At 39.7% G+C, this 13,986-nt stretch overlaps 1 protein-coding gene across 1 annotated transcript in view; it reads left to right on the top strand.

The window, feature by feature from the left end:
* The window catches only part of ALG13 (ALG13 UDP-N-acetylglucosaminyltransferase subunit), a 74,340-nt gene extending 63,624 nt beyond the window's left edge, over positions 1 to 10,716 (top strand). The window contains 1 exon segment of the mRNA XM_060292005.1: positions 9,797 to 10,716. Coding sequence (XP_060147988.1) covers positions 9,797 to 10,059 — 263 coding nt within the window. The 3' untranslated portion in view covers positions 10,060 to 10,716.
* Positions 10,717 to 13,986: the final 3,270 nt, after the last annotated feature.

Genomic DNA, 13,986 nt, shown 5'->3' with positions numbered 1-13,986 from the left:
AAAGTATCAACCTTTATTACATTTTTGTTCCATGTACCTTTTATAGAACTATTTTTATTGTAGTAAACATGAGACAGTGCCAGTCTTTACTTCACAAAACGAACGTAAGTTATCCCAAGTAATGAGGGACTCCTTTTTTAAAATATTTATATAGTTACTATAATAAGGTCAGAACAACATCTATTTATTTCCATTGAAACTGGTGCATGGTAGTGAAAGTGCTGTAAATTTTAAATGATGCTAGCGTGTTCATGACATTCAAGAGATGACACTTAAAAGTTTGGTCTTTTGGGATGGTCTTCAGAGTTTTGCCTTCAAGTATAGACAAGACTGTAAAAACACCTGAGTTTTTAATTGCTAAAGTAATACAAAATGGTTATTTGGATGGTGTGTGTTATACTGCAAAACTATTAGAAAACGTAATTGTGACGAACTCTTATAAAAACTGAATTGACAAGAATGACTCTAGAGAACGTTTCTTAGTGTAGTCTGTTGATATCTAAATCATCCCAGGAACATAGCTCTCTCCAGGTAGAATACATTTGACACATTGTACATACATTTATATATTTAATTTTTCATTTTTACTTTTTTTTAACATCTGTATTGGAGTATCATTGCTTTACAGTGGTGTGTTAGTTTCTGCTTTATAACAAAGTGAATCAGTTATACATATACATATGTTCCCATACATATGTTCCCATATCTCTTCCCTCTTGCGTCTCCCTCCCTCCCGCCCTCCCTATCCTACCCCTCTAGGTGGTCACAAAGCACCGAGCTGATCTCCCTGTGCTATGCGGCTGCTTCCCACTAGCTATCTACCTTATGTTTGGTAGTGTATATATGGCCATGCAACTCTCTCACTTTGTCCCAGCTTACCCTTCCCCCTCCCCATATCCTCAAGTCCATTCTCTAGTAGGTCTGTGTCTTTATTCCCGTCTTACCCCTAGGTTCTTCATGACCTTTTTTTTTTTCTTAGATTCCATATATATGTGTTAGTGTACAGTATTTGTCTTTCTCTTTCTGACTTACTTCACTCTGTATGACAGACTCTAGGTCCATCCACCTCACTACAAATAACTCAATTTGTTTCTTTTTATGGCTGAGTAATATTCCATTGTATATATGTGCCACATCTTCTTTATCCATTCATCTGTTGATGGACACTTAGGTTGCTTGCATGTCCTGGCTATTGTAAATAGAGCTGCAATGAACATTGTGGTACATGACTCTTTTTGAATTATGGTTTTCTCAGGGTATATGCCCAGTAGTGGGATTGCTGGGTCGTATTGTAGTTCTATTTTTAGTTTTTTGAGGAACCTCCATACTGTTCTTCATGGTGGCTGTATCAATTTACATTCCCACCAACAGTGCAAGAGGGTTCCCTTTCCTGCACACCCTCTCCAGCAATTATTGTTTCTAGATTTTTTGATGATGGCCATTCTGACTGGTGTGAGATGATACCTCACTGTAGTTTTGATTTGCATTTCTTTAATGATTAATGATGTTGAGCAGTCTTTCATGTGTTTGTTGGCAATCTGTATATCTTCTTTGGATAAATGTCTGTTTAGGTCTTCTGCCCATTTTTGGTTTGGATTCTTTTGTTATTGAGCTACATGAGCTGCTTGTATATTTTGGAGATTAATCTTTTGTCAGTTGCTTCATTTGCAAATATTTTCTCCCATTCTGAGGGTTGTCTTTTGGTCTTGTTTATGGTTTCCTTTGCTGTGCAAAAGCTTTGAAGTTTCATTAGGTCCCATTTGTTTATTTTTGTTTTTATTTCCATTTCTCTAGCAGGTGGGTCAAAAAGGATCTTGCTGTGATTTATGTCATAGAGTGTCCTGCCTCTGTTTTCCTCAAAGAGTTTGATAGTTTCTGGCCTTACATTTAGGTCTTTGATCCATTTTGACCTTATTTTTGTGTACGGTGTTAGAGAGTCTTCTAATCTCATACTTTTACATGTACCTGTCCAGTTTTAGCAGCACCACTTATTGAAGAGGCTGTCCTTTCTACACTGTACATTCCTGCCTCCTTTATCAAAGATAAGGTGACTGGGGCTTCCCTGATGGCGCAGTTGTTGAGAGTCCGCCTGCCGATGCAGGGGATATGGGTTCGTGCCCCGGTCTGGGAAGATCCCACATGCTGCGGAGCGGCTGGGCCCGTGAGCCATGGCCACTGAGCCTGCGCATCCGGAGCCTTTGCTCCACAACGGGAGAGGCCACAACAGTGAGAGGCCCGCGTACCGCAAAAAAAAAAAAAGATAAGGTGACCATATGTGCGTGGGTTTATCTCTGGGCTTTCTGTCCTGTTCCACTGATCTATATTTCTGTTTTTTGCCAATACCATACTGTCTTGATTACTGTAGCTTTGTAGTATAGTCTGAAGTTAGGGAGCCTGATTCCTCCAGCTCTGTTTTTCATTCTCAAGATTGCTTTGGCTATTCTGGGTCTTTTGTTTTTCCATACAAATTGTGAAATTTTTTGTTCTAGTTCTGTGAAAAATTCCAGTGGTAGTTTGATAGGGATTGCATTGAATCTGTTGATTGCTTTGGGTAGTAGAGTCATTTTCACAATGTTGATTCTTCCAATCCAAGAACATGGTATATCTCTCCATCTATTTGTATCATCTTTAATTTCTTTCATCAGTGTCTTATAATTTTCTGCATACAGGTCTTTTGTCTCCTTAGGTAGGTTTTTTTTTTTTTACATCTTTATTGGAGTATAATTGCTTTACAGTGGTGTCTTAGTTTCTGCTGTATAACCAAGTGAATCAGTTATACATAGACATATTTTCCCATATCTCTTCCCTCTTACGTCTCCCTCCCTCCCACCCTCCCTGTCCCACCCCTACAGGCGGTCACAAAGCACCGAGCTGATCTCCCTGTGCTATGCGGCTGCTTCCCACTAGCTATCTACCTTACGTTTGGTAGTGTATTTATGTCCATGCCTCTCTCTCGCTTTGTCACAGCTTGCCCTTCCTCCTCCCCATAACCTCAAGTCCATTCTGTAGTAGGTCTGTGTCTTTATTCCTGTCTTACCCCTAGGTTCTTCATGACATTTTTTTTCTTAAATTCCATATATATGTGTTAGCATACGGTATTTGTCTTTGTCTTTCTGGCTTACTTCACTCTGTATGACAGACTCTAGGTCTATCCACCTCATTACAAATAGCTCAAGTTCGTTTCCTTTTATGGCTGAGTACTATTCCATTGTATATATGTGCCACATCTTCTTTATCCATTCATCCGATGATGGACACTTAGGTTGTTTCCATCTCCTGGCTATTGTATATAGAGCTGCAATGAACATTTTGGTACATGATTCGTTTTGAATTATGGTTTTCTCAGGGTATATGCCCAGTAGTGGGATTGCTGGGTCATATGGTAGTTCTATTTGTAGTTTTCTAAGGAACCTCCATACTGTTCTCCATAGTGGCTGTACCAATTCACATTCCCACCAGCAGTGCAAGGGTGTTCCCTTTTCTCCACACCCTCTCCAGCATTTATTGTTTCTAGATTTTTTGATGATGGCCATTCTGACTGGTGTGAGATGATATCTCATTGTAGTTTTGATTTGCATTTCTCTAATCACGATGTTGGGCATTCTTTCATGTGTTTGTTGGCAGTTTGTATATCTTCTTTGGAGAAATGTCTGTATAGGTCTTCTGCCCATTTTTGGAATGGATTGTTTGTTTTTTTGTCATTGAGCTGCACGTGCTGCTTATAAATTTTGGAGATTAATCCTTTGTCAGTTGCTTCATTTGCAAATATTTTCTCCCATTCTGAGGGTTGTCTTTTGGTCTTGTTTATGGTTTCCTATGCTGTACAAAAGCTTTGAAGTTTCATTAGGTCCCATTTGTTTATTTTTGTTTTTATTTCCATTTCTCTAGGGGGTGGGTCAAAAAGGATCTTGCTGTGATTTATGTCATAGAGTGTTCTGCCTATGTTTTCCTCTAAGAGTTTGATAGTTTCTGGCCTTACAGTTAGGTCTTTAATCCATTTTGAGCTTATTTTTGTGTATGGTGTTAGGGAGTGATCTAATCTCATACTTTTACATGTAGCTGTCCAGTTTTCCCAGCACCACTTATTGAAGAGGCTGTCCTTTCTCCACTGTACCTTCCTGCCTCCTTTATCAAAGATAAGGTGACCGTATTCTATGTTTCTGTTTTTGTGCCAGTACCATACTGTCTTGATTACTGTAGGTTTGTAGTGTAGTCTGAAGTCAGGGAGCCTGATTCCTCCAGCTCTGTTTTTCATTCTCAAGATTGCTTTGGCTATTTGGGGTCTTTTGTGTTTCCATACAAATTGTGAAATTTTTTTGTTCTAGTTCTGTGAAAAATGCCAGTGGTAGTTTGATAGGGATTGCATTGAATCTGTAGATTGCCTTGGGTAGTAGAGTCATTTTCACAATGTTGATTCTTCCAATCCAAGAACATGGTATATCTCTCCATCTATTTGTATTATCTTTAATTTCTTTCATCAGTGTCTTATAATTTTCTGCATACAGATCTTTTGTCTCCTTAGGTAGGTGTATTCCTAGATATTTTATTCTTTTTGTTGCAATGGTAAATGGGAGTGTTTTCTTGATTTCACTTTCAGATTTTTCATCATTAGTGTATAAGAATGCCAGAGATTTCTGTGCGTTAATTTTGTATACTGCTACTTTACCAAATTCATTGATTATCTCTCGTAGTTTTCTGGTAGCATCTTTAGGATTCTCTATGTATAGTATCATGTCATCTGCAAACAGTGAAGCTTTACTTCTTCTAATCCGATTTGGATTCCTTTTATTTCCGTTTCTTCTCTGATTGCTGTGGCTAAAGCTTCCAAAACTATGTTGAATAAGAGTGGTGAGAGTGGGCAACCTTGTCTTGTTCCTGATGTTAGTGGAAATGCTTTCAGTTTTTCACCATTGAGGACGATGTTGGCTGTGGGTTTGTCATATATGGCCTTTATTATGTTGAGGAAAGTTCCCTGTATGCCTACTTTCTAGAGGGTTTTTATGGTAAAGGGGTGTTGAATTTTGTCAAAAGCTTTCTCTGCATCTATTGAGTTGATCATATGGTTTTTCTCCTTCAATTTGTTAATATAGTGTATCACGTTGATTGATTTGTGTATATTGAAGAATCCTTGCATTCCTGGAATAAACCCCACTTGATCATGGTGTATGATCCTTTTAATGTGCTGTTGGATTCTGTTTGCTAGTATTTTGTTGAGGACTTTTGCATCTATGTTCATCAGTGATATTGGCCTGTAGTTTTCTTTCTTTGTGACATTCCTTACCTGGTTTTGGTATCAACGTGACGGTGGTCCCGTAGAATGAGTTTGGGAGTGTTTCTCCCTCTGCTATATTTTGGAAAAGCTTGAGAAGGATGGGTTTTAGCTGGTCTCTAAATGTTTGATAGAGTTCGCCTGTGAAGCCATCTGGTCCTGGGCTTTTGTTTGTTGCAAGATTTTTAATCACAGTTTCAATTTCATTACTTTTGATTGGTCTGTTCATATTTTGTTTTTCTTCCTGATTCAGTCTAGGCAGGTTGTGCATTTCTAAGAAGTTGTTCATTTTATTGGCATACAGTTGCTTGTAGTAATCTCTCATGATCTTTTGCATTTCTGCAGTGTCAGTTGTTACTTCTCCTTTTTAATTTCTAATTCTATTGCTTTGAGTCTTCTCCCTTTTTTTCTTGATGAGTCTTGCTAATGGTTTATCAATTTTGTTTATCTTCTCAAAGAACCAGTTTTTAGTTTTATTGATGTTTGCTATCATTTTCTTCATTTCTTTTTCATTTATTTCTGATCTGATATTTATGATTTCCTTCCTTCTGCTAACTTTGGGGTTTTTTTGTTCTTCTTTCTCTAATTGCTTGAGGTGCAAGGTTAGGTTGTTTATTCGAGATGTCTCCTGTTTCCTAAGGTAGGATTATATTGCTCTAAACTTCCCTCTTAGAACTGCTTTTGCTGCATCCCATAGGTTTTGGGTCTTCGTGTCTCCATTGTCATTTGTTTCTTGGTATTTTTTTTATTTCCTCTTTGATTTCTGTGATCACTTCGTTATTAAGTAGTGTATTGTTTAGCCTCCATGTGTTTGTATTTTTTACAGATCTTTTCCTGTAATTGATACCTAGTCTCATAGCGTTGTGGTCGGAAAAGAAACTTGATACAATTTCAGTTTTCTTAAATTTACCAAGGCTTGATTTGTGACCCAAGGTATGATCTATCCTGGAGAATATTCCATGAGCACTTGAGAAAAATGTGTATTCTGTTGTTTTGGATGGAATGTCCTATAAATATCAATTAAGTCCATCTTGTTTAATGTATCATTTAAAGCTTGTGTTTCCTTATTTATTTTCATTTTGGATGATCTGTCCATTGGTGAAAGTGGGGTGTTAAAATCCCCTACTATGAATGTGTTACTGTCGATTTCCCCTTTTATGGCTGTTAGTATTTGCCTTATGTATTGAGGTGCTCCTATGTTGGGTGCATAAATATTTACAATTGTTATATCATCTTCTTGGATTGATCCCTTGATCATTATGTAGTGTCCTTCTTTGTCTCTTGTAATAGTCTTTATTTTAAAGTCTATTTTGTCTGATATGAGAATTGATACTCCAGCTTTCTTTTGATTTCCATTTGCATGGAATATCTTTTTCTATCCCCTCACTTTCAGTCTGTATGTGTCTCTAGGTCTGAAGTGGGTCTCTTGTAGACAGCATATATATGGGTCTTGTTTTTGTATCCATTCAGCCAGTCTGTGTCTTTTGGTGGGTGCATTTAATCCATTTACATTTAAGGTAATCATTGATATGTACGTTCCTATTCCCATTTTCTTAATTGTTTTGGGTTTGTTATTGTAGGTCTTTTCCTTCTCTTGTGTTTCTTGCCTCGAGAAGTTCCTTTAGCGTTTGTTGTAAAGCTGGTTTGGTGATGCTGAACTCTCTCAGCTTTTCCTTGTCTGCAAAGGTTTTACTTTCTCCATCAAATCTGAATGAGATCCTTGCTGGGTAGAGTAATCTTGGTTGCATGTTGTTCTCCTTCATCACTTTAAATATGTCCTGCTACTCCCTTCTGGCTTGCAGAGTTTCTGCTGAAAGATCAGGTGTTAACCTTATGGGGATTCCCTTGTGTGTTATTTGTTGTTTTTCCTTTGGTGCTTTTAATATGTTTTCTTTGTATTTAATTTTTGACAGTTTGATTAATATGTGTCTTGGCGTGTTTCTCCTTGGATTTATCCTCTGTGGGACCCTCTGTGCTTCCTCGACTTGATTAACTATTTCCTCTCCCATATTAGGGAAGTTTTCAACTATAATCTCTTCAAATATTTTCTCAGTCCCTTTCTTTTTCTCTTCTTCTTCTGGGACCCCTGTACTCCGAATGTTGGTGTGTTTAATGTTGTCCCAGAGGTCTCTGAGACTGTCCTCAGTTCTTTTCATTCTTTTTTCTTTATTCTGCTCTGCAGTAGTTATTTCTACTATTTTATCTTCCAGGTCACTTATCCGTTCTTCTGCCTCACTTATTCTGCTATTGATCCGTTCTAGAGTACTTTTAATTTCATTTATTGTGTTGTTCCTCGTTGCTTGTTTCCTCTTTAGTTCTTCTAGGTCCTTGTTAAATGTTTCTTGCATTTTCTCTATTCTGTTTCCAAGATTTTGGATCATCTTTACTATCATTATTCTGAATTCTTTTTCAGGTAGACTGCCTATTTCCTCTTCATTTGTTAGGTCTGGTGGGTTTTTATCTTGCTCGTTCATCTGTGTGTTTTTCTGTCTTCTCATTTTGCTTATCTTACTGTGTTTGGAGTCTCCTTTTTGCAGGCTGCAGGTTCTTAGTTCCCGTTGTTTTTGGTGTCTGTCCCCAGTGGCTAAGGTTGGTTCAATGGGTTGTGTAGGCTTCCTGGTGGAGGGGACTGGTGCCTGTGTTCTGGTGGATGAGGCTGGAGCTTGTCTTTCTGGTGGCACATCCCCGTCTGGTGGTGTGTTTTGGGGTGTCTGTGGACTTATGATTTTAGGCAGCCAGCCTCTCTGCTAATGGGTGGGGTTGTGTTCCTGTGTTGCTAGTTTTTTGGCATAGGGTGTCCCGCACTGTAGCTTGCTGGTCGTTGAATGAAGCTGGGTGTTGGTGTTGAGATGGAGATCTCTGGGAGATTTTTGCTGTTTGATAGTACGTGGAGCTGGGAGGTCTCTTGTGGACCAGTGTCCTGAAGTTGGCTCTCCCACCTCAGAGGCACAGCACTGACTCCTGACTGCAGCACCAAGAGCCTTTCATCCACACGGCTCAGAATAAAAGGGAGAAAAAGTAGAAAGAAAGAGAGGATAAGATAAAGTAAGATAAAATAGTTATTAAAATAAAAAATAATTATTAAGAGAAAACAATTTTTAAAGTAAAACAAAACAAAAAAAACCGATGGACAGAACCGTAGGACAGATGGTGAAAGGAAAGCTCTACAGACAAAATCTCACAGAGAAGCATACACATACTCACAAAAATGTGGAAAAGGGGCAAAATAATATATCTTGCTCTCAACGTCCACCTCCTCAATATGGGATGATTCGTTGTCTATTCAGGTGTTCCGCAGATGCAGGGTACATCAAGTTGATTGTGGAGATTTAATCAGCTGCTTCTGAGGCTGCTGGGCAAGATTTCCCTTTCTCTTTGTTCGCACAGCTCCCGGGGCTCAGGTTTGGATTTGGCCCCGCCTCTGCGTGTAGGTCGCTGGAGGGCGTCTGTTCTTCGCTCAGACAGGACGGGGTTAAAGGAGTCGCTGATCTGGGGGCTCTGGCTTGCTCTGGCCGGGGTGGGGGAGGGGGCGGGAGGGGCATGGAGTGCGGGGCGAGCCTTCGTCGGCAGAGACCGGCATGACGTTGCACCAGCCTGAGGTGTGCCGTGCATTCTCCCGGGGGAGTTGTCCTTGGATCATGGGACCCTGGCAGTGGCGGGCTGCACAGGCTCCCAGGAGGGCAGGTGTGTATCGTGACCTGTGCTCGCACACAGGCTTCTTGGTGGCTGCAGCAGCGGCCTTAGCGTCTCATGCCTGTCTCTGTGGTCCGCGCTGATAGCCTCGGCTCGCGCCCATCTCTGGAGCTCCTTTAAGCAGCGCTCTTAATCCCCTCTCCTCACACACCAGGAAACAAACAGGGAAGAAAAAGTCTCTTGCCTCTTCGGCAGGTCCAGACTTTTCCCCGGACTCCCTCCCTCCCGGCCAGCCGTGGCGCACTAACCCCCTTCAGGCTGTGTTCACGCCGCCAACCCCAGTCCTCTCCCGCGCTCCGACCGAAGCCCAAGCCTCAGCTCCCAGCCCCGCCCACCCCAGCGGGTGAGCAGACAAGCCTCTCGGGCTGGTGAGTGCTGGTCGGCACCGATCCTCTGTGCGGAAATCTCTCCGCTTTGCCCTCCGCACTCCTGTTGCTGCGCTCTCCTCCCCGGCTCCGAAACTTCCCCCTCCGCCACCTGCAGTCTCCACCCCGGAAGGGGCTTCCTAGTGTGTGGAAACCTTTGTTCCTTCACATCTCCCTCCCACTGGTGTAGATGTATTTCTGATGTATCTGCGGGGAGGAAGGTGATCTCTGCATCCTACTCTTCTGCCATCTTCCTATATTTAATTTTTTTAGTTAGAAAATTTTCATATTATCTTTTAGTAGCCTGTTTTAGTCACTAATGTTCATATCTAAAGTGCTCCTGCTGCAATTGCTATGATCTTTCTTGGAGTTAATGCTAAATTTCATTTTTACCTGTAAGAACATCCATTTATGTTGATGTTAATGAATCTTTGTATATGAAGTGTACTGTATGCTTTCTTTGTTTCAGGTACTTTTCCAAATGCTGACCCTGCATCTGTCCCTCATGGAGCATTCTATTATCCAGTGATGTCAGATCCCTGTGGGCAGCGACCTTTGCCAGGTTTTGATTCCTGCCTTCCTGTTGTGCCAGATTATCCCTGTGTTGCCCCCTGGCATCCAGTCAGTGCAGCATATGTTGGTTCTCAAATTCGTGGTGCTATGAGTCCTGGGCCACTTGCCTATATTGCTTCACCTCCCTCACCTTCTCATTGTGTACCTCAGAATATGTAAGATTCAGCAGTATGATGTGTTCTTGCACTGCCATTTTTCTTATTGTTTGGTTTTTAAAAAGTGTTTTATGTTAGTGTTTAAGTGATTTAGAGTGGTTACTGTTGTATCTGTCTTTAAGATTATTTTACCTTTTGATTTAAAATAGTACTTTAAAATAAAGGAATATTTCTTTGGGTTGTGAATAAGGACATTGAGGTGAATGTACAACTAGCCCCATATCTGAGCATATTTCATTGTATTCAGCTGTTTTCCTGTCAGCCAGCTTGTCAACTTTGTATTAGCTGATGGTACCAATTGATAAATGGAGTAAATCTTACAAACTATTGCCTTGGTTCCGATGTCACACATAATATTAAACCATGCAAAATTGGGAAAACAACTTTTTCCTAGAAAATGAAACAACAAAACCAAGAGCATTTGCTTCTGGGTAACTAGCTTAATATTAAGTGAGAGTGCTCTTCAGGTTTCTTAAGAATTGTCTGATCTGAGTTGTGTTCTATGATATTAATCAGTTCTGAAGGCACATGGTGCTCTGCTTTAGATTTATCCCATGTGCTGTTGTTTAATATTGGATTTATGTAACCATTTTCCTGCACAGTATTGATGTCCTTTGCACATTTAGCAGTAAATAAAAATTAGCATTTAAAATTGCTAAAATGAGTGAGATTTTCTTTTGCTTTTTCATGGCAGCAAAGAGTACCAGACATTTGATTGTTCCCATATGTTTTCCCCCTAGTATTTTGGTTGCCAGAAAATGTGAATTTATAGCATGGATTGGCAGGGTCAGTTGAAATGTTATTTAATCTCAAGACATTGCAATGCATACTACCATATCCAGTTCTTGTCCCTAAAGAATGTCCCTTTAAGTTGTGTTTCTGTTTTTTAAAAAAAAATCTGTTAATTCTCTTAGGGAACTTTAATCTAGACTTACTTTCTCATTGTCCTATATTTCTAATGGTTGTTGAATCTTTAAATTGTTGTTTAGATTTATCTTGTATCTCTTCAGGCCTGCCTTGTCTTCAGCTTTCTGTGAGACACATTTTATAAGCCCTTCTGCCTTCTCCCTTCTCTCTCTTTCATCTACTCAAAGACTACAAGATTTTCTCTATTCATTCAGTTCTCCTCTGAGGGGTAATTCATCATGAATGCTTTGCTCTGTCTCACCTACAAATAGCTATTTTAAAAGTGTTCTTTGGTTGCCGCAAAACCTACTTATATTGCCTCCTTTAAAAGTTATTTATGCTTGTGAACCATTCTGTTCTTTCCCACCTTTCAGCTATACCCCAGGCAAAAAGAACCAATTGAGACTCAGGGCTCAAGGTGCTTGAACAGGTTAAAGAACTAGAGTGGAATCCATTGCAAAGAAGATATCCTGTCTTCAGTATACTGTTCTCAAGATGATTGATAACAATGAGCTTCAAATCAGTCAGTGTATTAGTTAAGGCTTCTGCTTCGTAATAGACATGGAACTGGTAGTGTTTCGGTTTTGCATCCTGGATCTTTACAAGTCCTTGCTCTACAAGTTGGCATCTGACAACTTTAATAAAGAAAGATGGGCAACAGTGCACTGATCTTTCTAACAACCTCTGTATTAATGTTTCAGCTTTTTTTCTGCTAACCTCCTGGGTTCTCAATTTGTGCAGCCTGCAGATTGTTTTATGTTCAAAGGTTTATTTTAGTCAAGTTTGAAACATGGAACAACCCCTCTCCAACATTTTTCAAATATGCCAGCATTTCTGAAATGTACATAACTCACAGCAAGTGATTGTCCTGTATCTTCAACTGTCAGTGGTTCACTAATTAGCTTCTAAGCAGTGTTTTAGAAGGTTGTAGTCTATCTTGAGAATGTGGATCTGGAAATTGTGTGGTTTTGAGATAAGTACATTTGCCTTAGGCTTCCCGTTGATTTGTTTATTTTTTAAACTTGTAGGTTGCTGCCTTGCCTTGATTTCCATTACTAATTTAATGCAGTTTAATGAGATGCTTATTATTAACTTAAAAACCCAGGATCAACCTAATTGTTGTTACCAGTGTTGAAATTAATGGTATGAATGGTCTGTTTAAATCATACTAGTCCACTTGTTTATGCTTTACAGTCACACTTCTCTAAGAAATAATCAAGGAGTGAGCCCTGACCCTCCTATTGTTTTGTGAGTTGGGAGGGTGAAAGTAACCTGTACTGTAGCAGAAGTCTGCAGCGGGTTTTTTTTTTGGGGGGGGGGGGTACGCGGGCCTCTCACTGTTGTGGCCTCTCCCGCTGCGGAGCACAGGCTCCGGACGTGCAGGCTCAGCGGCCATGGCTCATGGGGCCCAGCCGCTCCGCGGCATGTGGGATCTTCCCGGACTGGGGCACGAACCCGTGTCCCCTGCATCGGCAGGCGGACTCTCAACCACTGCGCCACCAGGGAAGCCCTGCAGTGGTTTTTGAAGGCAGCTTCTGGGTTAAAAACAAAGTGGTCTTTCTGGTAAAAAACAAAAAACAAAAAACCTAAGACTTAACATGTTTAATCAACCTATAGTATAAGCACAGTGGTAGACTTTTTACATATAACCTCTGTAGTTGCTTTTGATATTACAAAAGACATCTTTGTCTTTTTTTCTGTTGTTATACCCAACTTTCAACCATTGAGAATTGTTGGGGGAAGGAGGATATAAAGGCACTGTGGTTTGTTCTGGACCCTTTACTTTCACCGCCTTCCTGAGATAAATCTGGTTTACACCAAAGGTAGAAAGCTGGATCATTTCCATAGTGAGGAAGAACAATTAGAATTCATTTTTATGCTGTGTATATTTATTCTCAAAACTAATTGTGGTTTTCTGCCTTGATTAAGAGCAGATGAAAATATTGAATCTGTTTTACTGTTGAAATTCAAGACTTGTGAATTTAAAACATCTTTCATTTCCTTAGAGCCTATAATCAAGGCATAACCTTTTAATTAGCTTTGGAAGTAAAAGTATAAACAAATCATGATTTTTTTATGCGAACACCATACATTCAGAACTTAATTCAGACATAAATCTCCATGAATAATGAAATAGTCCATTGGAGAAGGGTAGGGCATGAACTTAATCTAGATTTTTCTAAATCTGGGTCAAATTTTGTCCATTTTACATGAAATCTCTTGGAGGCCATTTATATTTCCATTTATAATAAAAAGAATTCAGGAGAACTAATACAGCAAAAGGCAACCTCTTGTTTCCCCCATCTTAGCTAGAATGTTAAATTTCAGTTGGAGCAACTTGATTTAGAACACTTGTCTTCTCTCCTGCCTCAGTCATCAAAGGCGGTTTCAGGGATGTGTGGGGTGCCTGTATGTGGAAAGATGGAGCTTCAGGAAAGGATGGACCTGAGTTTAGGTAACTACCCTACTGAGTGACTAAAACTGCTTTAGAATGATAAATCTGGGTATCATCTCAAAATAATCTGGGGGGTGAGGTTTATAGATGAAGATAAGCTGCATGTTTGTAACTGTTGAATAATAACTGTTGAAGATTGAGTTCATTGTGCTATTCCCTCTACTTTTGTGTTTGAAATCTTTCATAATAGTTGAAGAAAAACTACCTTGGTAACTGGCCATCTGGAGAGGTAATGTTTATAAAGTTAGTAAAAGTTCAGGTTTTTAAACATTTTGCCTTGAATCCTGAAAAGAAACAAGATCTTAGAGACACTGTCACATAAGGTTCATAGGTACCCTTGTTAAGCTATCTGGGGGTTGGGGGAAGCCTATAGTATAGGCAACTGATTCTTAAAGTCCTGTAATTCTCAAGAATATTCACTAGCTACATGTAAAACTAAATTATATTAAACCATGACATTTATTTATAGTTGAAACTAATTGAGCTGAGTGAACCACTTCAGGTTTAACTGCTTCATTGTTTTCTAATAATCACCACCACCACCACTTCTGAGTTCACTTTTCTCCTTAT

This window comes from Globicephala melas, chromosome X (genome assembly GCF_963455315.2).
Source record: "Globicephala melas chromosome X, mGloMel1.2, whole genome shotgun sequence".
Lineage (NCBI taxonomy): Eukaryota > Metazoa > Chordata > Mammalia > Artiodactyla > Delphinidae > Globicephala > Globicephala melas.
The sequence above is the reverse complement of the archived record's forward strand: the minus strand, read 5'-3'. Positions and strand labels throughout refer to the sequence as shown.